The sequence below is a fragment of the Petaurus breviceps genome, unplaced genomic scaffold (assembly GCF_028583685.1).
Source record: "Petaurus breviceps papuanus isolate PSGF00001 unplaced genomic scaffold, PetGlider_PUasm1.0 140, whole genome shotgun sequence".
NCBI classification, from domain to species: Eukaryota; Metazoa; Chordata; class Mammalia; order Diprotodontia; family Petauridae; genus Petaurus; species Petaurus breviceps.
In genome coordinates, this window is record NW_027185698.1 from 26,812,683 (window position 1) to 26,837,733 (window position 25,051).

A 25,051-nucleotide genomic window follows, 5' to 3' on the forward strand; every position below is an offset into this window, starting at 1 on the left:
GTTTATAGGTCCAAGGAATAGGTTAATTTGCCATTTGCCATGACTTGTTCTTAAAGCCAAGAAAACCTTTTGCCTGTCAGCATGACCAGCTATCCTGCCCATTATTGTTCTGTTCATCCTTCCTTGTAACATTTCTAGGTTTTCTCTAACAATCCCTTTGATAACATGTTCTAAAATTTTTCCAGTAATCAAAGTCAAGTTCACAGGTCTATAGTTTGTAGACTTCATTGTTTTCTCTTTTTAGAAAATTGGGATATTTGTCCTTCTCCAGCCTTGCAGCAACATTCCTATTTCCCAAAAGTTTTGAAGGATCACCACCGGTGGCTTCTGCCTCTCCTTTCAGTACCTGGGGTGTGTTTAAGTGTATTCCTCCAGGGAAGTCCTTACTATTTCACTATGTAGCATAGCTGCTAGCCATTTTGGTTCTGTCCAAAGATCATTCTAGGCAAGGAAAAAAGAAATCAAGTAAGAATAGAGCTTTACCTTCTCTGTGTCAAGTATAAGCCACCAAGTGCCATCAGTGAGCACAGCAGTCTGAGCTGTCTTTGTGTCCTGAGTCAGATGCCCTGTCTGAGCATGCTTGGGAATTCCCTCATCCTCCTTTTCATAGAGTTATGGTTTTCTTTTCAAAATCAGAGTCCCAACCTGACTGCCCCAATCTTGCTCATTCTTGGGACTTTTTTTTTAATAGACTCAAATTTGATTATTTGCCCTAGTCTCAAGTTTCTTGTTAGGCATGCCAAATATAATTTCAGCCTTCCCACTTTGTCCCTCAGTGAGGCTGAACTTTGACTGCAAGTTCCCAGCCTAATTCAATTAGACATCTCTAAGTCTTTCATCTCTGAAAAGGAAACTCTACCTCCCCATGTGCCCCATCCTTTCAGTTAGATACATGAACACCAATTAAAATACAATAGAGAACTGGAATTTATGATAGCCAATATTTTTATCACAGGTTCAAAGCATTAGAAAGATAGAAATTTAAGGGAAATGTGGGTTACAGACATGAAGGAATTACCTAGTTCCAGAGAGATTTGCTTTCTCTGGGTTGGAGAAATGGAAATAAGGAGAAGGAAGAGAACATTTACCATGCCACTCCTTACTTACTCTGGGTCAGCAACATACAGATCTCCTATAGATCCTTGGTCTTGATTCTCAGCAAATAATCTCTGAATGTGACCTTTCCCAACCTCTCCTCCAGCTTAGCATGTCATCTGTACAATTACTTTCAGTTACCTTCTTCTATCCTCCCAGTTACCACTCCTTCCTGGTTCTTCTACACCCCTTCTGAAAGGGTAGGTGTGGGTGGAAAGGTTAGCTTAAGGGGCTGGGTCAAACCATTGCATGAAAGAGAGAGTACTTGCTTCCAATTCTCTTGGATTGAATTCTGTGGACTTCCTAGCAATCTAAGCAGTGATTCTATCTATCCTTTCTTTGATATTCTCTTTTCTCTCAAATCACATTTTTATTATCCTTAACTTTTCTCACTAGCCTCAGGTCATCCTGGGTTACCTACCCTAGCTTTCATCTTTTGTCCATATTTTTTTAAAAATTAAAGTTGAGATATAATGGTTGACTTAGAGAACTCTGGAGAATTAAATAAAAAACTAACTGAAACAATTAGTAACTTCAACAAATTTGCAGGATATAAAGGAAATGGACAGAAATCAATAGCATTTCTATATTTTACCAATAAAATTCAACAGGAAAAATCAGAAAGAGAAATTCCATTTAAAATAACTAAAGTGTGAAATATTTGGGAGTCTACTTGCCAAGATATATCTAAGAATTATATGAACTACAACAGTCATTACCAAAATAAAGACAGATATTAACAATTGGAGAAATAAGTATTTATTACCTATGGTAATTAATTGTATGAAAAATTACAAGGGCATGTGGAACCTGGAGGGGAAGGGACTGGGGGAGGGGGAAGGGGGAAGGGCATTGGTTGGGGCCAGGTCTGAGTGAACAGAGATGTTCAGGTAGGTTGAGGGTAGAAGAGGTCAGAAGAGAGGGACTGCAGAGGAGGGTCAGTCTTCCCACACCCCGTTCGAGAGTGGCGTCCTGTGGTTACAGTTCCCTTCTGAATGGACAGAGGAGTCAGATGCTGGCCTCTCCCCCGAGGACAGTCCCGGACCTGGGACTTGGCCTAGCTTCTGTTGGGTCGGCTAGAAACCTTTGTTTTCCCTCCACCTCCTGTTTCCCCAGGCCCTCCGGTGGGGACACTGGCTCGGGGTTGTCTCCAGAGCTGCGCGGGGCAGAAGTTTGCCCTGATCCGGAGACCTCGTCTCTTTCGCTCTGGGAGGGGAGATGCGGGATGCGGCACTAGCTGAAGGAGATAGAACTCGCTGGGCGTCCGGCCTAAGTTCAGCGGGAGGCAGCTGGCCTTAAAGAAGTGGAGGGTGGGGCCGGGAGGGTAGAGTTATGCTACTGTTGGTGATGGCTGGCCCAGTCTTGGGCGATCAACTCGCATATGCGATCTGCTAGAGTGACCAACCGCCAGTGACCGTTGACCTCAGAATTAGACATCGGCTGCCTGGGGGCTGTTGGTTTTCCGAAGGCTGCTGGACATGGCAAATGAAGGAACCCTGGGCTCGGAACCCTGCGCGGTGAAGAACTAGCTCTGAGCCTTGTCTCTGTGCTGCTCCCCCGCCGAGGCCGGGTGAGGAGGCTGCGACTCCAGCAGAGGGTCTGCCGTGCTGCCCTTCCCCAGTCCTCGACCCGACCTGTAGCCCGAGGCTGGGCTGGAGGACGCCAGGGACCTCGACTCGGTGACTTTGGCCCCGTGTGACTCGGGTGCTTGGGTATGAAGGGCGTGTTCTCCAGGTGGTGGCGCTCCCATGGTGCGGCCCGGCAGGTCTCCTTCTGGAGGGCGGTGGGCTAGTCCGATGGGTGAATGCTGCTGGCTGTGAGAATCGGAGGTTTACCCGCTGCCGCCCCCGCAGCCGCCGCCGCTGCTGCTCTCTGCACATACCGGACCTCCAAATGGGTGCGAGCTCCACAGTCTTGGTGGATGTGAGAAGAGACTTTTCCCTGTCCCACTCTTAATCTCAGTCTAGTTCAAAGTCTTGCTCTCACTTCGAAGGAAGACGCCCCAGTGGCTTTCGAAATATGGATGTGGCCTCCTGGGGAAAGTGGGGAGGAGCGGGGTCTGCAGCTGACTGGGAGACACTGTGAAAGTATGTGATTCGGTTGAAGGAAATGGTGGAGATAGATACGTGGCGTGGGTGGCACCAGCACTGGCAGCTGTAGCACTTGGGACAAGATCTTTGGTCTTAATTCTCAGCAAATAGGCTCTGAATATGATCTTTCCCAACCTCTCCTCCAGCTTAGCATGTCATCTGTACAAATTGCCTTCTCCCATCCTCCCATTTGCCATTCTTTCTTGATTCTTCTACCCACAAACACTTCTGAAAGGGTAAGGTTGTGTGGAAGGGTTAACTTAAGGAGTTGGGTCAGCCCCCTTCGAGAAAGAGCGAGTACTTGACAACAATTCTCTTAAATTGAATCCTGTGGATTTCCTAGTAACCTAAGCAGTGATTCTATCCTTTCTTTGATATTCTCTTTTCTCTCAAACTACATTTTTATTATCCTTAACTTTTCTCACTAGCCTCAGGTCATTCTAGGTTACCTGCCCTAGCTTTCATCTTTTGTCCATACCTTTTTAAAATTTAAGTTGGGATATGATGGTTGACTTATAGAACTTTGGAGAATTAAATAAAAAACAAACTGAAACAATTAGTAACTTCAACAGATTTGCAAGATATGAAAGAAATGGACAGAAATCAATAGCATTTCTGTATGTTACCAATAAAATCCAACTGGAAAAAATAGGAAGAAAAATTGCATTTAAAATAGCTACAGGAAGTGTGAAATACTTGTAAGTCTACCTGCCAAGATATACCTAAGAACTATATGAACATAACTACAGCACTCATTACAAAAATAAAGACAGATCTTAACAACTGGAGACATAAGTATTAATTGCCCATGGGTAGGTCAAGTCAATATAAATAGTATTATCAAAAATGACAATACTACCCAAGTTAATTTACTTTTTCCATGCCATACCAAATTATCACAAGATTACAGAGCTAGAAAAATAGCTAAGTTAATCTGAAATAATAAAAAGACAAAACAATATGCAAAATTTATCTGGAAATCTTTCTATACTCATTTAGGCAGCTAAAACTTCAATGAATTAGCAAAGGTTCCCAAACTTATTTAGCCTACCACCCCCTTTTTGAAAAAAAATTTACTCAGTGCCCCCGTGGGAAATCTATTTTCTTTAACCCTTCAACTTTTTTTTTTAATTGCAGCATTTCAAAAAATGTAATAATTCATTAAACATTTGTGAGCTTTTTCCTAAATTGAAATTGATGATGCAAATGTGACTGTATAGAATTGTATTATAAACACATCATTACACACACATATTCCTACCACTATATACTGGACTTCCCAACAGTGCTCTACATGCTCACCTTCCAACTTGCTTGTTAAGACCTGCTGGTGGACTTGACCACTGATGGGTTATAACTTGCATTTTGTGTGTTATTTAGAAAATAATGTGATCGTTATGACTTTAACTCTGTGACACAACAGATGAAACATGTACAAACGTTTTTCAAAATTTTCTTCTCTTCTTTCCTTATGTGCCCCTTTATTTTTATTCGATGCACCGGAGTCTACTATTGCCCCTCCTGGATCATTCCAGCACCCCCCATGGGGCAGTACAACCCACTTTGGGAACCTCTGATTTAGAGAGTAAACAGTTGGGGGCTGGGGTAATACAAAGTATAGGCTATTGTCATTCCCAATAACTTATTACCTTATGTGAAAAGAAAATCAATGGTTTGGGGCAGGGGCTCACTCCAGGCCTAAAGTCTTCTTTTAGGAGCAGATCACTCTCAGAAAATCTCTTATTTCATTAAGAAGTTAAAGTTGCATTCCAGAAGCCAATGCCAAGAAAAGAAAAAATACAAGGCCGAGGTCCCATTTTCCTCCAAAAACAGATAGGAATCTTTGTTGTTTTGACTCTGCTGCTCTGAAAATACAAAAGGAAATACATAGTCACTGGTCAAGTGGTATAGAAAAAATGCTGCCTCTATTCCCAGTTGGAGGGAGAGGCTGGCCAACAGGGACTCTATTCCAAGTGACAGGTTTGGACCTTGGACCTTTTAAAGCGCAAGATGAAATAAACACCAATAGAAATCTATTAACTAAAGGAATCTAATGTTGCCATTGAAACACTTCTATTGAGCTGACCTGACTGTGAATTCCTGGTGTGTCAGCTGCAGGAAACAAAGTAGAGTTCACCCTCAGCTTTTACTTGTACCCCATCTACCTCCTGGAGTTTCTCACTTTTGTGACAAATACTTGCACAGGATTATTTTGCTTTACACAATATATGTGTTCTACAAACTGATTTTTCCCCAATTTAAACTAAATTTTGGAAAATATTTTCATAAAGTGAACAATTCTTTTGTGAAATGAACTCATCTTAGTAAATAGAGATGGGTATTGTCCTTTTTAAGATTTTCACACACCATGAGACGAGATTAAAGATTTATAACTGAAAGATACCTCAGAGGTAATCTAGTCCAACCCCCATTTTATACATGAGGAATCTGAAGGCTGAAGATAGAAAATGACTTGCCAGGTGGGCATAGTGGCCTTGCTTTTCCTCTGAATATGCCATGAAGCTTCTGTAAAGCTGTTTGAATCTTTGTTCCTGCATTTCGCTTTCTAGCCTGGGGAGGAGGCTACATCATCCAAAATCTTCAGTATGGTCAGAGGATTAGAGCTAGGAGGGACTTTAGAGATCCTCTAGTCCAGCTGCCTCATTTTATAGATATGAAAACTGGGAGCCAGAGAAGCTGACTTGCCCAGAGGTTCACAGCTGGTAGGCAGCAGAGGGGAAATTTGAACTCAGGTCTCCTCATTCCAAATCCAGCTCTAGGTCCAGGGCACCATGTCCATGGTTTATTGTTGCTGTTGATGCCATTCTTAAGGAAACAAGAAAAACAGATTCAAGTCTTGCTTCAATTTAAAAAGAATAATAATAGCTAATGTTTTTATATCAGCTTAAGGTTTCAAAACACATTATATCTAGGTATATATGTATATATGTACATATAAATGTGTATATGCATGTGTGTTTTAGGTATATATACTAGTATATTAACACCTAATACTATATATTAGGTATATATGCATATATGCACACACATTTTGTAGTGTATTTGTATGTACATATACACACATATATATAGTTGTTTTTTTTCTTTGCCAAGAAAATTCCAAATAGAGTCACTAAGAGTCAGACATGATTGAAATGGCTGCATAATAATAGGAAAATGGGCCCAAGGTGACACAGTAAAGAGGGCTAGACTGGGAGTGTGTCAGCCTAGGGCAGGGGTCATCCCTGCTCTCAGTTATTTCACTGCTCTTGGGTTCTCTGAATTTACAAAGGTTCTCATTTGCACTGCAAGGACTGGGTTTGCAGGCAGTGGTTCACAATTCAGCTTTTTTGCTTTTCCATCAACTTTTTTGATACCACTCTGATATATTATGAAATATTAGTTCTTTTCCACTTCCCCATCCACTGGTGTTATAGGAATGGAATGGAAATTTAAGATCTTCCCTGCGCCTAGGCCATTTGATAGGCTTAAGTGCACCTGGAACCTGTGGGGGGAGGCTTGTTTTTCAGGAGATACTTCTTGCTTGGGCATCAGGGTCAAGAGGGTTGATACATTCTCTGAGCCAGGAGAAGGCTATATAAAACCCTGATGTGAGACTTTGTTTTGGGACTCACTTTGAGAAGTATTGTGTGATTTGACCAGACAAGACTCTGGGAAGCTGTTGAGACTCCCCGGCTTTGAAAAACCCAGATGTTGATGCTTCCCTTTCTGGTAACTGATTGGGTATGGATGTAATGGTTGGACAGTTGGAGGCCTGTCTGCTTGAAATGTTTCTCTGTCTTGCAACTTCTGCTTGTAACCTGTCTGTATACTCTGAAGTTTGGGGTGCTGACTTTTTTCCCTGAACTAGGTAAATGATATATTTGATTGGTTAATGGAAGATTGTTAACACATTTTGAGTTGCTTTCCTTTAGAAAAGCAGATCTAAGAACCTGTGTTGGCAGCCACACTGGCAATGCTGGCATGCTTGCTGCTACAACTGGATAGGCCTCAGATGGCTCTGAACCATTCAACAAAATACATATCACCCCTGAGCTATCAAGTACATACAACACATTTTTTAAACAAAATTCAAATAGTAACTGATAAATATAGCACTTGGGAAAAATCACAATTTTTGTTTTTATTTATTTTTCTTTTTTTGCAGGGGAGGGCAATTGGCATTAAGTGATTTGTCCAAGGTCACAGGGCTAGTAAGTGTTGTGTGTCTGAGGCCAGATTTGAAGTCAGGTCCTCCTGACTCCAGGGCCAGTGCGCCAGTTCACTGAGCCACCTAGTCACCCCTAAAATCACAATTTTTAAAAGTACATGTGTTTGGGAATAGAAGAAATCATGAGCTCTTTGCAGATAAGGCCAATCATTTGCTTCTTTTTGTATCCCCAACATTTACCATGTTCCCTAGAAGATAGTAGGGGCTTAATAAATGTTTATTGACAGAAAACCAGGGAAGGCCAATTACAAAATAGAGTTGGTTTGGTATGGTAATCAAGAAAATCAGTTAGATTCTACCTAAAGAACACTGACTCCATCTCATGCTTCCACATGTATTCTTCTCCACCTTGTTTTCTACAAACCCTCTGTGGGAAACTAGATGCTTTCCCACATCTATGGTTTCATAAATGTCAGTGGATACCATTAGTCAGCATATCTTAATTCTGGGAAAAGAAAGAACCTGAAATCTAGTTGTCCCCCTCCTGAAATGAATAAGATCTATCCTTCCCCACTCCCTACTTGGAAAGCCCCCTAATCTTATCTTTGATTAGAGATCAGATTACCTAATTTTGTATCCTGGCTTGTATCCTGGTTATTCCTTTTCTTATCATTAATTAATTTTCTTTGATTAATTGTTTTTAACACATAAAGATGGTTCTTATTCTGTATTCAGGGTCTTTGAACAGCCTGGGAAGTCCCTTGACCCATTTGTTATACCAGTTTTTTTGTTTTGTTTTGTTTTGGGGTTTTTTGCTTTTTTTTTTTTTTGGAGGGCAATTGGGGTTAAGTGACTTGCCCAAAGTCACATGGTTAGTAAGTGTGTCAAGTGTCTGAGGCCAGATTTGAACTCAGGTCCTCCTGACTCCAGGGCTGGTGCTCTATTTACTGCACCACCTAGCCACCCCTGTTATACCAGTTTTGCTAATAAATCATATAGCTCAGGTTGTTTGCTCAGTTTTTATTAATCAACCATCAGAAAGAGGAGAGGTTTAAATAATAAATTTTAGGGCATATATGTATTCTCTATCCCAGCAGTTACTGAAACCAAACTCTTAGGATGGAGGTAAGCATTTTATACTAGCATTGAGGGCTGCCCTTATACGAGTGGAGTAGGCAGCCTGCTATATGATATGATATTGTTTGCAAAGTTTTCCTCACAACCACAATTTTGCCAGTAGAATGTAAATTCCTTGAAGGTAAGCACTGTTTTTTCTCTCTTTGTATGCCCAGAGTTTATCACAGTTCCAGGCACATAGTACGTATTTAATAAGTCATTGTTGAATTGAATTGAATCATTATGTAAAGTAGAAATAAATGCTTTGGGGCGGCTAGGTGGGGCAGTGAATAGAGTACTGGCCCTGGAGTCAGGAGGACCTGAGTTCAAATCTGGCCTCAGACACTTAACACAAAAAACTAGTCGTGTGACTTTGGGCAAGTCACTTAACCCCAATTGCCCTGCCTTCCCCCTCCAAAACACACACACAAAGAAATGCTTGTTGATGCATAGGAAACAAAAGTATCTCTAATTTTATGGATAGAAAAACTGAGGCACAAAGATCAAATGACTTATCCAAGGTCACAAAGCTAATAAGGGAAGGTGGAAATTAAACCCAAATCTTCTAATTCTGAATCTACCATCATGTCCACTTTGCCATGTATTATCAGGAATTCATTTATTCCTCATCCCCAAGTGTCACCAAGTAGAGAGCAAGGGCCTTAAAAGGCCCTTGGCAATGTGTTTTCATTGGGAATAAAGCTGATGATCACCATAGTAGAAGGATGTAGGCAAAAGATTTGAGGATACTGCACACCTGGGGAGGGGACAGGGAAGTATATAGGGAAGGAAATAAAGTGAGATAAGGAAAAAGAGAACTAAAAAGCTGTAAAAAAAACAAACTTCAAGTACTTTAGGAATTTTCAGGGGACTGTTTTTCATGATGTAGAACGTGCTCTGGCTTTTCACAGCTACAACTGCAGCAATGGGTGTATTGCTGAGGGGTGGGAGTTAGGGAAGGTCTCCTATTAGAGAACCATCCTTTTAGTCTCACTGCACATGACCCAGGTGCTTATTACACAGCTTCAAAAAGACAGTGCAGGCCCTGTCAAAGCAACTTGCTGCAATATCTACCTTGTTGAGCTCCTGCAAATATGATTCTGACATGTTGTCTTTCCTGATCCTGGTTATGAACACTGAGCCCGGCCGTAGCCCTCCTTACTTCTGACTTTCAGTCAAGCTATCTAACTTGGTAGGTGCGGTTGTGTGTGCAGATGTAAAAGGGGGAATCCTCTTCCTAGACCTGTAATACTGGAATGTTTCTGGCTTTTCCCAAGTGACTCATTTCCTGATGCTGCTTCCCCAGAGCAATGTCTTCAAAATTGTATTTTGGCTTTGTCTCTTATCTCTGAATTATGTCACTTGATGTGTTAGACCACATCCTGTCACAGAGAAATATTGCTGGCCTAGACAAGCTATCCCAGGAGATCTGCCCCAGAAAGCTGGTGTGGAGGGCCCTCAGTAGCTGCTGTGGTTCTCAGTCTTCTGCAGTGGAAGCTTAGAGCATTAACCCACTTGATTGCATAGCTGAGCCCCTTCATGCTAAAAGCAATCATTGTATGTGTGTGTGTGTGTGTGTGTGTGTATGTATGTGTGAGTGTGTGTGTATTCTTATATAAATGTTGAAATAAACAATTCCAACTTTTAGGACTACCATTTCCAAACTCCAGGATTATGATGAGATTACATCAGCCTCTAAAATTTCCTCTCTATTCCCTCTCACCCCATTCTCTTGAGCTTCTTTGACCTTCCTTAATGGGTCCTAATAATGTCCCTGATAATGGGCTTCTAACTCAGAAGGTCTATAGGCTTATTGCCTTATGAGCAGAGGTTCCCAAACTCTCTGGGTTCCTGGTACCCTCCCTTAGTATCCCAGTAAATTTTTCACAGTACCCTTAGGCCAGAAGGAATACCCAATGCTTCTCTTAATTATGTAGTTAGATCCAAACAATTAAATAGGCAGCTAGGTGGCTCAGTGGATAGAAAATTGGGCCTGGAGTCAGAAAAATCCAAGTTCAAATGCCACCTCAGATAAGCTGGGGCATGTCATGTAACCTGTTTGACTCAGTTTCCTCAACTATAAAATGGGTATAAGAATACATCTACCTCCCACAGTTGTTATGAGGATCAAAGGAGATATTTGTAAAGTATTTAGCACAACACTATTTTACTGTTACTGCTATCCTAGCAATACAGTAGCATTTGAGAAAGAAAAGCACATAAATTGAAAGAAAATGTTTTATTTTATTTTTAAATATTCACAATTACTTATTAATGGGATGGGTGCACCTCTTGGGCACTGTACAAATTTCTCAACCCTTAAAAATCAAACTGGACACACCCACCCTCATTTCCTATTCCATGTTGATTTTCTTGCCTTTGCAAAGATATGGGAAAGCAAATGAAATTAGGATTCACTGAGCTTTAGCACTCAGCAGATATTCAGCCTTCATGATGGATTGGTTGATAATTTCTCTAGAAACTTTATAGATATCATTCAATGAGAAATAGTCTTTATTTCCAAGTTGTACATGAAGAGACAAAGCATGGTTTATCTGGCCTAAGAGTAAGGAAAACTATACCTGAAATCAGAGATCTACGCCACCTTGGGGGGGAGGGGGAAAGGAAGCCATGAAAAAAAAAAACCCACCTTATTTGCAGCATCTCAGCACACCACTTGTAAACTGTGGCTTTACACGTCTTTATTTGTCAGAACTGTGATTTTACTGATGGAAGGTACTTCCAAACTCCCTCTACCAAAGCAGAGGGGCATCTTCTCTGCACGCTTGGGGCATTGAGAGGTTAAGTGACTTGACCAGAGAAGCAAGACCTGAATCCGGATCTTCCAAGACTCAGAGGCCAGCTTTCATTACGCTCCTGCATGCTAGAGTGGAATGCATCTCTCTCCCCCTCTCCCTGTTTGGCTTCAAACACTATTGCAGCCATCTCTCCCATCTGGGCTCCCATAGCTAAGCATTTACCTGTGAGGACGCTCTCCTCCAGAAAGAGTCCACAGCATTGTTCTCACAGTCTTCCACTGTAGGACAGGATAGATAATCAAAATCTTAGGAAAATGCAAAGAGTTTAATTGATTTGTTTCATCACAAGAGAAAGGAGTTAAGGCAAATAGACTGGCTGAGTAGAATACATTAGGGATTTGTGAAATGGGCAGAGGAATGGAGCTGGTGCAGTAACAGCTTCATAGAACAATAGACTTTGGACTGAGATATGACTTCACAAGACCACCTGTCTTCAGCAAGTGTATTATTGCCATTTATAGAAGAGGTAACTGAGGAAGAGAATGAGTGCAAAAACTGCTCAGGGTCCCATGATGTCCAGCCAGAAGGCTGCGACTACAACCTCTGGTCTCTCAGTGAAAAAAAAAATCCCTTCCTCCACTGATTTCTCAAGGTAAAAATTTGGGATTTCAAACCTGAATCTTAATAATGATAATAATAATGATAAATAATAGCATTTATATATCATTTACCACATGCAAGCACTATGCTAAGCACTTTACAATTATTATCTCCTTTGACCTTCACACCTCAGGGAAGTAGGTGCTGTTATAATCTCCACTTTGCAGTTGAGGAAACTGAGGCAGATTCAGGTTAAATGACTTGCCCAGGGTTACACAGCTAGTAAATTTCTGAGCCCAAATTTGCACTCAGGTCTTCCTGACCTAAGGCTGGGTGGTTCTACCCACTGCACCACCTAGTTACTAGTGTTTTTACCTATTCTGTACCATCTTGTTTTGTATAAAAGAACATTAGCAACTACTTCTAAATATAATTTATTTTTCTTTTTCTGGAGGGGGTAGATAAGGAACGTAGAAACCAACGGTAGAAACTCCCTCCACCAGTTTAACTTCCAGAGAATTGCCTGGGGCACTGAGGCATCAGATGATTTGAGCATGGTTGCATACTTATTACATGTTAGAAGAAAGTTTTCCTCTTAGGCCAGGCTTTTGCCTCTATACCCTGCCTCCTCTGTTCATGTATAATTTAGAAGTAATAGTTCTCATTTAATGACACCTGTAGAGTTCATTAACTACACAGTTCATTTCCTTCTAAATGCCACTAGTGGGATGAAGTAGGTTCTAGTCTTAAGAGAAAAAAAAATCCCACTTATCCTAACCTCCTTCCATGCTTCTACAATTTGGTTAGTTTGAACAGCCTGAAATAGTAGAAATGACACTGACTTTAGAGTCAGAAGACATACATTAAAATCTAAACTTTGCCCCTTGATATCTGTGTAACCTCAGAAAATAATGACAATAATAATAGCAACCACTTCATGGTTCATAAAGTGATTTGCAAATAATTCATTTGATACTCTAAATGATGCTATGAAGTGATGTAGGTGCTAATTTTCTACAGATTTTACAGATGAGGAAACTGAGGCTGAGGGGTTAAGTGACTTGCCCAGGGTTATACTGCCAGTGAGAGTCTGAGATGAACTTGAATTTTCATCTTCCAGACTCCAAGTCTGAATGACATCTACTATTGGATATGTACTATCTGGGAACCTCAGTCTCTTCATTTGTAAATTGAAGAGGTTGAACTACTAGATGAACACTAAAATCTCTTCCCAGTCTAAATTCTGTCATGCTTTTGCTTTTGCACCTGAATGGGGAAAATGGATGAATAGCATTGCTGTTATAACTTATAGTGCTAGTTATATTATTGATGCTACAAAGCATTGTAGCATAGAAGCTTGATGACAGGGCACAAGTCCACACAATTTCCCTAGAGAGTAGTTCTCTGTCTCTAAGACTAGAACAGACGTATGATTGACTTCTCCATGTCGGTTCTCCTTTGGATGACAAAGGAACCTTACCTGGGCCATTTTCTTCTCGACACCAATTGATGAGATCTCCTACTCTGCCATATAGCGTATCAGTTATAGGCATCAGCCGTCGTCGGGTGTTATCAGTAGTTATTTTTTCCCCAGAACAATGACTAGAGACATAAATATGAAAATGCCATGGAAAAGAATCTCACTCCCAATTTTTTTAAGTGTATATATCAGGGGAATTTCTTGTAGGAACCAAAAGACTTGCATAGTTGCATTTTGTCTTACTTTCATTTCTAACTTGCTTGGTGACAAATGCTTGATCCTGGCTTATCTTAAATATTATTTCCCATTTGGAAAAGGGTATGGATTTTATTTAATTCTTTACCATAAGAGACATTTTACAAAAATTAATGAAATATTTAACCAAATATATAAAATTCACATAAATTTAATTTTCCTGAATTGCAATGGCAATTGCATGTAATGGGCTTTGACTGACCAATAAGTCCAGTCATATGAACATGTGTAGAGTGTTCAACTCTACACATTCTCCATGGGAACTTTGGCATGTGAAGACATTTTGTAACTGGGTCTAGTTTGCTAACAAGTTTAAGAAAAGTACTTTTGATTGGCTATGGGGATGGAAAGGCATTCATCATCAAGAGCAGCCCTTTTTTGGTCTGACTCTTTCCTGCCTGCCTTCTGGTTAGAGAAGAGAGTAAAAGAAGAGGGCTCTGACCCTCCCCATCCAAGGCCAAAGTGTAGCCTATAAATACAGACCTTGGGTTCTTAACATTAATGTTAGTTCTTTCCTACACTCTAAGTTTTATGTCCAGGCAGTCCAGCATCAAGGTCCTGAGGTGAGGACCAGCCTTTGAGATGCAGCCCATCTCTCCTTTAGACAGGACCTGATCCACATGGCAATTGGGTATGAACTTGGTGGCTCTCATTCTCCTGCTGTGACTATGCCTCCCAGGTATTGGGGGAGGCAAAAATGTCCTTCAGTTCTTGTTCATCTATGTTAATTAGTTAAATGGAAGTAAAGCATTAATCACTGGCAGCTGAGTGCCATGGTGGGGCTGGGGGAAGATTCTAGGGGACACACCAAAATTCAGGCTCACCATGTTGGAGAGCAGGGCTTCTTAAACTTTTTCCATTTGTGATCTTGGTGCTGCCTGGCCTATGGGTGTGGGCATTGCAAAGTGAGCTTTTTTTGTGTTCAGAACCAAGACTGCGGTGAAGTTGCATGATGCAACAGAGCCAAGAAAACACCTCAGTTTCATTATGCATTTGATTTTTAATTAATTTTTAATCATTGTGCATTCAGAAACATTTTATTGTTGCCAGACTTTTCAAGACCCCATGTGGGGTAACAGCCCACATTTTAAGAAGTGCTCTACAATGTAGATAACTACTCAGGGATACTCCTGGAACTCACAGGCCCTAGGATGGAGTCATCATTATTATATTCTTATAACACTTCTAAGATTTACAAAGTCCTTTTCTCTTATAATAGGGCTGATGAGGAAACCCTCTGCTCAGTTTTATGTGTTCCAATTTTGAAAGACTTAAAATCTTTGATCAGTGTAATAACCAATCATGGTTCCAGAACAGATGAGAATTCTACCCCTCTCCTGACAGAAATGATGTACTCAACATTGAAAATTAGACCTACATGTTTGGATGTAGTCAAATAGTGGAAATTTGTTTTGCTTGACTATCCATATTTGCTACAGGGGTTCTGTTTTTTTTCCATTGCAGGCCATTGATGGGGGTGGATGGGAAGTAAATGCCTGTTAGTTGAAAATAATTAAAATATTTTTCATCATTTCCCCAATGAATTTGATGAAGTTACAAGGCATGGGCCTTGATTTATAGGCTACTTCCCTTAAAGGTTCTAATCTACCTTTCAGCCCTGTGACAGAACCAAGGAAACCCCCGCTTCCACCGTACCCCATTAGTACCCAGTGGTTGAGGCTGCCCTCAAGATGATTGGAAATTTGAGTACATGGGATGGACTCTTGTCAAAAGTGTACCCACCCTCACTCCACCCCCATGGACATGGATTGTGGAACTGGAGCAGTTCCTGTCTAATCCATGTCTATAAAAGTCTCTCTTCCCCCCGCCCCATGCTTTCTTTTCCTTAGACCTCCCTCTCCTTTTTTTTCTCTCAGTGGGAGAGAGAGTTGACAAGCATGCAAAAGTCTCCCTTTTTCGTTGGGAAACACTGAAGTTCTGCCAAGTTCTTTTCACTACTTCTAGGTTGATGGATGGGACACATGGATGCTTCATCCCTTTATATTTCAAAGGAGTTCATGACACACTGTAGTTCTGCCTAAATTCTGGAACAGTCCCATACATTGTAATGGTAAGAAAATTAATAATAATAATAATAATATAATTAATAATGTTTTGTGTTATTAATTAATATGTTATAATATTTTAATTAATAATGTAATAATTTATTGATAATATTAATAAGAACATTAATCATTTACAGTGAGAGGTGTGGTCATTCTCTGGTGAGTCTGGTTTCTCACCTATGATATCATAGGCAGAAAGACACTAGGGATTGACTAGGAGCACTGAGCATGGAAGTTTCCAGAGAAGGAATGCTTGGAGAAGGAGGCATATATAATACAGAGACAGCCCATCAAAACAAAGGCTATAGGTTTTTCTGCCCTGTCACTGGTAGATAGTGAAGGTATTAATATGCCCATTTTACAGAGAAGGAAACTGAGTCTTGGAAAGGTTAAGTGCCTTGCTTAAGGTCTTACCATTAGTAAGTAGCAGAGTGGGATGGAAACCCAGATCTCCTGTCTCCTGACTCCTGTATTTTATCCACTACACCATGTTGCCTCACACATTATTATATTACAGTACATTTATGACAGCCTCGTTCCACACAAGCTCATATTGCAAGAGTATTACTATTATTATGCAATGGGAATGACCTAAAATGTTTGTGCCTAAAATTTCTTTCAGAATTCTTAGTTCTTTTCAATTAGAGAAATGAAATTTTTCTGTTTTATTCTTCCAGTAGTAGTGATGAATAATGTCAGGTTAATACTAAAAGATAGGAGAGGATGGACTGACTTCCCCCAATAACATGGAGTTTGTGTGTGGACGTCCCACTCCTTAGGAGGGGGTGGAAATGTCCATATACTGACTGGTTTGTGCAGGCTCATTCCTCCAGTAGGGTTAGAAGAATCTGATTCATTAACACTATCTTATATTGAAAAGATGATTGTTCATGTAAGGGAGTACCTTGTTTAGACTTTAACAAGGTTAAAGGTCATAAGGGAAAGAGAGGCAGAAATATAAAGAGGCAAAGTAAACATCTTACAGGAGTAGGGAACCTGCAGCCTTGAGGCCATATGTTGTATAATGGTCCTCTAGGTCCTCAAGTGTGGCCCTTTGACAGAATCCAAAGTGCTCCACTTGAGGATCTAGAGGGCCACATGTGGCTTCAAGGCCACAGGTTCCCCACCCCTGCACCTTAGACAAGCCATGATAATGCTTGAATAACGAAGAGAGGGAGATGATTTATTGTGGGGAGCCAAGCCCACCCAGGGACCCCTGCCCTTCTGTGGTAGAGTCTGAGATAGTGGTAGAGAGGAGCCCTGCCAGACAGCAGCAGAGCTGAGAAGGAAAAGTTAGGTGAAAAGATAGATAAAAAGATTACTTACCCAGAGGTTGACAATCATAAACGAGACGGGACTCCAGTAGGGTGGAAAACAGAGTCAATTTTATTCAGCTAAAAGTCCAGCATATATAGTGTAAAACTGCATAGTCATCATAAGCCACTATCTTTGGGATTATACCATTGCCCTAGTTCCCATTCACCTCATATGTGATGGCCATGTACTCTATCCTTGTTATTAGGGTACAAGTACCGGGCAGGATGTTCCACACCTCCCTAAACCTCCCTAGAACAGAATGGAGTTGTCCCAAGGCTTCTAGTTAATACTATGTTGCTACATTATGCTAGTTTCCCCTGACAATACTGCAAGCTTCCTTGTTCCCAGGACAGGAGTGCCTACCACACTTCTCAGGGATGTGAAGCCCATGCCTGTGAGCCTTCCTGGGGGATGGAGAACTGATCCGAGCCTGATTAGCAGGGTCTTATGCTGAGAGGGCTTATTCAGCCATCAAGGTCAGAACTCCACTGGCCATGGTCCTCAACAATTTATAATTCCTGTTCTTACTATACCATTTGAGTTAATGCCTTTGCAAAGAACTGAGTCTACTCGCTTATTGATAAGAGGAAGCACTCCAGTGGAAGATCATAAGCTACAGTATTAGGAATAGAGGTACCCTGGGGGCAGCTAGGTGGCACAGTGAATAGAGCACAGGCCCTGGAGTCAAGAGGACCTGAGTTCAAATCCTGTCTCAGACACTTAACACACACACACACACACACACACACACACACACACACAAAACCTAGCCATGTGACCTTGGGCAAGTCACTTAATCCCGATTGCTCTCCAAAAAGAATAAAGAAGGAATATATGTACCCAGATAATTCTAGGACCTTGAGAACACGTGCAACGACCACTCTGGAGGCTCACACTCTCAGTGCCAGTGTGAGTTGGGGGAGTGATTCCAGAGAGGGTACTACATTACAGTTTTGAGATTAAGTCATCATTTAATGGGGAGAAGTGTCAGGTAATGGCAAGCTTACATTTCCTACCATACTATGTGGCAACCATAAGTCTGTCTGACCAGGGCTTTATTTCCTAAGAGGTTGCCACTTGGGCACAGGAGACATTTCATAAGAACAGAAACATCAAAATACTGAGAAAAGGAACCTTCCTCTCTGAACTAGGCTAGGGAAGATGAAGGAATTTAGGAATGGAAGCATTTCAAGAATGCATGCAGAGAATATTTCTAAAAATTTTCCCATTTCTTTTTTCTGTTCCAATGAAATGTTTTTGCTGGTGTTTATTCAGTTGTTTGCCTGGTTTCTGTTAGGACAGGAATAGCTGAGCTGACTTTTAAGGCTCTGAGTTTCATACTGTGGCAGAACCCTAAGCCTTATGAAGTACCCTTAGCAGAAAATACCCCCCCACAAAACACAAACACAAGTCTGTGATGGGCTAGTGCTGACTGGCCCTCAGGTGATGAGTGCTTATACTTCAGGATAGACAGGTATCTGAATAAAAGGAGGGTAATCAGAGGAACCTTTCCATATAATGAAGAGAATACCTTATCTCTAGGAATGGAGTGCTTGACAGGTTAATAAAAAGGTCATAGTCTGAAGGCAGTACAGAGCAGGGATCCTTATGGAGCACATATTTAAAGACTTCCCACATTGCTGAGCAGTTTTTATGAGCAGTTATATGATGACAGTGAATGGATTAAAAGTGAAAACTTCTCAGGTAACATTCCAGAAATCTGAACAGAATTGTAATAAAGTACCAAAGACCTAGTAACGTGGGCTGGGAGCCTAGGACCCTTGCCTTACTTCCCTGGTCTTAAGTTGAAGTTTTTGCTAAGCTTAGCTAAGCACAGGAGGGGAAGCACAGACCCTGCAAATTTAACCACAGGCCCAAATGTTCCAGACTTGTTTCCATGGACCACCATCTGACCTGTACAAATATAAAATTGGAACTCCTGTTGCGGAATTCCAGTCAGGTCCCCATGTCTTAAAATCCCCATGATTCAAAAAATATTGTCTACTTTCATATCTATATTGATATTGTTAGAACATTTGTCTTCTGCTTTCAAATCTAAATTGATACTGCTGACATATTTTGTCTGTTTCCATGTCCGCTAGACATGTGCCTTCTGCTTTTTTATATTACTGACATTTCATCTGCAAACACCAGCAGATTTTTGTGGTTAAGATTGTGTGCCTCAGTTCCTAATTAACAGGAACAGGACAGAACAAGGGATGGGGGAAAGGGGTGGTCTTTTGGGTATATAAAAAACAAGTTTTGTATTTTGCCTTTCCACTATACTGCCTCTAGCAGCGAGACCACCCTTCTTGCAAGTAGAAATAATTAAATAAATCCTTCCTGTCTCTACTTGGAGATATGTCTGCTTATTTTATTTTGGCCAAGGGTCGTTCTTGTCCCACACAACAGTACCCTCAACACAAAGAGACAAGTTTGGAGGAGGGAGGAATTTGTGAAAAAGCTAAGTTTAATTTTAGACATGTTGAATTTGAGGTCCCTATAGAGCATACAGATATATGTAGAACTAGACTCCATTATTTTCTCTTTTTTGAAAGTTGGGACATTTGTCCTTTTCTGGCCTTGCAGCAACATTCTTATTTCCCAAAAGCTTTGAAGGATCACTACCAGTGGCTTACTTGTCATATCTGCCTGTCCTTTCTGGACATTGGGCGTGGTTAAGTAAATTCCTCCAGAGAAGTCCTTACTATTTCACTATATAGCATAGCTGCTAGCCATTTTGGTTCTGTCCAAAGATCATTCTAGGCAAGGAAAAAAGAAATCAAGTAAGAATAGAGCTTTACCTTCTCTGTGTCAAGTATAAGCCACCAAGTGCCATCAGTGAGCACAGCAGTCTGAGCTGTCTTTGTGTCCTGAGTCAGATGCCCTGTCTGAGCATGCTTGGGAATTTTCTCATCCCCCTTTTCATAGAGTTATGGTTTTCTTTTCAAAATCAGAGTCCCAACCTGACTGCCCCAATCTTGCTCATTCTTGGGACTTTTTTTTTAATAGACTCAAATTTTACTGTTTGTCCTAATCTCAAGTTCTTTGTTAGGTATGCCAAATATAATTTCAGCCTTCCCACTTTGTCCCTCAGTGAAGCTGAACTTTGACTGCAAGTTCCCAGCCTAATTCAATTAGACATCTCTAAGTCTTTCATCTTTGAAAAGGAAACTCTTCCTCCCCATGTGCCCCATCCTTTCAGTTAGATACATGAACACCAATTAAAATACAATAGAGAACTGGAATTTATGATAACCAATGTTTTTATCACAGGTTCAAAGCCTTAGAAAGATAGACATTTAAGGGAAATGTGGGTTACAGACATGATGGAATTACCTAGTTCCAGAGAGATTTGCTTTCTCTGGGTTGGAGAAATGGAAATAAGAAGGAGAAGGAAGAGAACATTTACCATGCCATTCCTTACTTACTCTGGGTCAGCAACATACAGATCTCCTATAGATCCTTGGTCTTGATTCTCAGCAAATAGTCCCTAAATGTGACCTTTCCCAACCTCTTCTCCAGCTTAGCATGTCATCTGTATAATTACTTTCAGTTACCTTCTCCTATCCTCCCATTTGCCATTTCTTCCTTGTTCTTCTACACACAAACTCCTTCTGAAAGGGTAGGTGTGGATGGAAGGGTCAGCTTAAGGAGCTGGGGCAGCCCACTCCATGACAGAGTGAGTACTTGCCTCCAGTTCTCTTGGATTGAATCCTGTGGGTTTTCTAGTAACCTAAGCAGTGATTCTATCCTTTCTTTGATATTCTCTTTTCCCTCAAACCACATTTTTATTATCCTTAACTTTTCTCACTAGCCTCAAGTCATTCTGGGTTACCTGCCCTAGCTTTTATCTTTTGTCCATATTTTTTAAAAATTAAAGTTGGGATATGATATTTGACTTAGAGAACTCTGGAGAATTAAATAAAAAACTAACTGAAACAGTAACTTCAACAAATTTGCAGGATATAAAAGAAATGGACAGAAATCAATAGCATTTCTGTATTTTACTAATAAAATACAACAGGAAAAAATAGAAAGAGAAATTCCATTTAAAATAGCTACAGAAAGTGTGAAATAGAGAGTCTACCTGCCAAGATATACCTAAGAACTATATGAACACAACTACAACAGTCTTTACAAAAATAAGGACATATCTTAACAATTGGAGACATAAGTATTAATTGCTCATGAGAAGGTCAAGTCAATATAATAGAAATTACAATGGCAGGAACCTAGAGGGGACAGGGGATGGGGCAGAGGGAACAGAGATGTTCAGGTAGGTTGAGGGTAGAAGAGGTCAAACGGGGAGGGTGGCTGCAGAGGAGGGTCGGTCTTCCCACACCTGGTTCGTGAGTGGGATCCTGTGGTTACAACCTCCTTATGAATGGACAGAGGAGTCAGATGCTGGCTGCTTCCCCAAGGACAGTTCCAGAGCTGGAGACTTGGCCTAGCTTCTGTTGGGCCAGCTAGAAACCTTTGGTTCCCCTCCACCTCCTGCTCCCCCAGGCCCTCTGGTGGGAACACTGGCTTGGTGTTGTCTCCAGAGCTGCCCATGACAGAGGTTTGCCCTGCTCCAGAAACCTCATCTCCTTTGCTCTGGGGGGTGGGGGAAGGTGTGGGAGGTGGCACTAGCTGGGGGAGGTAGACCTCGCTGGGAATCTGGCCTAAGTCCAGCACTAGGCAGCTGTCCCCAGGAAAAGAGTGAAGGGGAGCTGGGAGGGGAGAGTTAAGCTCCTGTGGGTTATGGCTGACATAGTCTTGGGTAAACAACTCACAGATGTAATCCGCTAGAGTGACCACCTGCTGGTGACTGTTGACCTCAGAATTAGACATCAGCTTCCCTGGGGGGCTGTTGGCTCCCCTGGGGCTGCTGAACATCGGGGTTTTCAGACAAATTCAAGAAACCCAGGGCTCTGAGGTGTAGAGAACTTTCAGGAGTTCCCCGGCTCCACTAATGAAATGTTTCCATGCCCTATACTATTATCTGAAAGGTTGCAGGGCAGATAAGCAAGAGGGTGGGTAATCTTTTTTTTTGTTTATGCCTCAGGATATGGTCCTATGATATTTCCCTAATAAATGACTAACCTTAAGCAAGGGTAAATAGTAAACAAGATCAAGGGAGGGTCTTTGTGCATTGTCTGCATTCTTTTGGGGTATATGCATTCTTTTGGGTCACATACACCTTCATTTGGGGGGCATATAAACTCTGTGAGCACCTTTTATCTTTGGCTCTGTATGAAATGGTGCTGTAATAAACAGACTATTGATTGCACCCTGTCTCATTATTCTCACAGCTCACTAGCCCACCAACTGCGCTGGCCGAAGTAAGTGTCACCCAACGTAGGGAATCAGGACTGCTGTTGAGTCTCTAGGATGCCCAGGATTTGCTGGCAGGAAGTGGGCCCGCATGAAATCCGAGGGACGATGGATTTCTTTCAAGGTAAGGGGAAGGCTCTAGAAAAGCATTCATTGGTGTGCTCAATTTTCATTTTTCATAATCAGAGCTCACAGAGACGTAGTATGGGAGGAAGCTTAGTGAAGGGCTTAAAAGATGAAGGAAAAGATATGAGAATATTACAACTTATAATGTGTAAGAAAGGGATTTCAGTTAAGAAACAGATTCTAAAAAAAAAATTAAATAGTCTATCAGGCAGCCCCATGTTTCCCTAATGGCTCCCAAAACAGAGGACCTGATTGGGAAGCAATGGGAGAGGCTTTAGTTAATTACTTTAAGGAGAATGGACAGAAGAGTGACTCTGGGTCCATATTTGCAATTTATAATGTCATTAAAGTATGCCTAACAGACAAAACAGGTCTTAAAGAAATACTGAGTGTCATGGGTGAGAGCGAAGGCAGTGATCAGGAAGAGACCACACCCCTGAATTTCTGGGGAAAAGACCCCTAGAAAATACTAAATCTCCTAACCTCAGTCTATGTCCACCCTATAATCCCACATGGGGAACTGAAAAACCTGGGAAGCCCAATAGCAGATCCACCATAGTTTCAGAATTATACACACCTTTTCAAAAACTTATGAAAGAGGAAGGACAGCCATTAAGGGAAATAGGATTTAAAGGCTGCAATTTGTTAGCATACCCTGTTATAGTAGATGCCCAGGGCAATAGAACATGGCAAAAATCAAATATAAAAGATCTTAAGGGGTAAAAAAGGCTGTACAGGAGTATGGGACAACAGCTTCTTATACGGTGTCATTATTGAAAAATTTAGCAGCCATGGCTTTGGCACCATACGATCACAGGCAAACATCTAAAATATGCCTAACCCCAGGGGACTACTTACAGTGGAAGGCCAATTATAAGGAAAAATGTCATAGCAAACTATATGATTTTATGTTTGCAGAGGGACCTAACACTCCCAGTATTTCCATGCTTTTGGGTGATGGACCTAATACATTACCTAACACACAAATGGACTATTCAGTGGCATTATATGGTACTATTCAAGAGTGCACGATATAAGCATGGAAAGAGATAATAAGTTCTGGTCCAGCAGGAAAAAATTTTACAAATATCATGCAGGGACCTAAGGAATCATTTCCTGATTTTGTGGCAAAAATACAACAAGCAGCTGAGTGTACCGTAGGAAGCACTATGGGACTGGAAGAATTTGTAAGACAAATAGCTAGAGGGAATTGCAACTTAGATCATAAGAAAGTTTTTTTGGCACTTCCTGCTGGATAAATTAATTCGGAAATCTATGGAGGTAAGGTCTATGGTCTTTCAAGCACAAATTGTAGCAGAAGCACAAGCTACCACAAATAGACAAAACAAGAATTGTTATAAATGTGGTAAAATGGGTCATTTCAAAAGGGAATGTCAAGTGGGTGGCAGTAATAGTGAATTACAACCAAAATCAAAATGCCCCAAATGTCATAAGGGCTTTCATTGGGCTTCAGAATGTCGATTTAGAAATTTGGGAAATGGCCTCAAGGTCTGAGTCTCCGGCCCACAAAAAAAAGCAAGGACTTAAGTTCAATTTGGCACTCCAGAGGTTCAGGAGGGCAAACTGATTTGGATCCCTCCCCCTCTGAAGTAACTGCTGTTATCTTACAGCCTGGGGTTACATCCGTAAACATTTATCCAGGCCAGGAGACACAAATGTTTTTTTAAGAGTTCTTCTCCAGCCATGGGGGTACTTTCATTAACCTCAGAAGAGGAATACATAGATATATAATTCACTCCAACCTATGTGGAACAAAAGGACTTGGAAGATTATAATAAGATTAAAATTAAAATTATGAATCCCAGCAGTTCCATGATCCAATTAAAACAGAAACAATGGATATTTCAAATACAGAATCCAGAGGTCATGTGGTCTCAAATCATTACAACCTCAAGACCCACCCTTCATATATATGTGGAGGGCAGGAGAATTAGGGGTCTCTTGGACACTGGAGCAAACCTGACCATTATCAATCAGGAACAATGGGACCCAAAGTGGACTGTTCAAAAATCAGATATAAACATGAGGGCCATAGGAGAAGTTAGCCAGCCTTTACAAAGTGTGAGAAAACTTACTTGGGAATTTGAAGGTACATCAGGAAAATTCCAGCCACATTGTTTGGCTTCCTTGCCAATGGCTTTATGGGGCAGAGATATTTAATCACAATTTAAGGTCACAATCACGACAAATTTTCAGGAGGGGCCCAGATTGATGGGCAGCCAACAGCCAACATATGTAGAAATAAAACTCAGTTGTACACATTGTTCTGTGATTTACAAGATATTGTACAAAATAGATCACATCCCTTTTACATTATGCATATCCCATCTCATACTGGTCTTCCTGGACGACTTTTTAAAGGTAATCACATAGCTGATCAAATCCTTGTGGGATCATTAGAATTAGCAAAGGAATCCCATCATAGATTTCATCAATCCTCTAGAATGCTTGCTAGGGCCTTTGATATCGCTAGAGAACAAGCAAGGCAAATAGTTAAAAGCTGTCCATCATGTGTTATTTGCAGTCCCTCTATACCCAAGGGTGTAAATCCCTTGGACTGTTATCCAATGAAATTTGGCAATCTGATGTTACTCATTATTCTGTTTTTGGGAGACTGAAATATATACATGTAACAC

General features: G+C 41.1%; 1 protein-coding gene and 1 long non-coding RNA gene across 2 annotated transcripts in view; both read right to left on the reverse strand.

The window, feature by feature from the left end:
• The window catches only part of CD38 (CD38 molecule), a 135,144-nt gene extending 134,553 nt beyond the window's left edge, over window positions 1–591 (reverse strand). Inside the window, exon 1 of the mRNA XM_069069468.1 lies at window positions 484–591. Coding sequence (XP_068925569.1) covers window positions 484–518 — 35 coding nt within the window. The 5' untranslated portion in view covers window positions 519–591. The remainder of the gene's footprint in view (window positions 1–483) is intronic.
• Window positions 592–4,392: 3,801 nt separating this feature from the next.
• Window positions 4,393–20,104, reverse strand: LOC138150500 (uncharacterized). The gene is made up of 3 exons (XR_011165574.1): window positions 19,754–20,104; window positions 11,454–11,536; window positions 4,393–5,050 (listed from the first exon to the last, which is right to left on the reverse strand). It is a non-coding gene; the product is annotated as an uncharacterized lncRNA (long non-coding RNA).
• Between the last annotated feature and the right edge of the window lie 4,947 nt (window positions 20,105–25,051).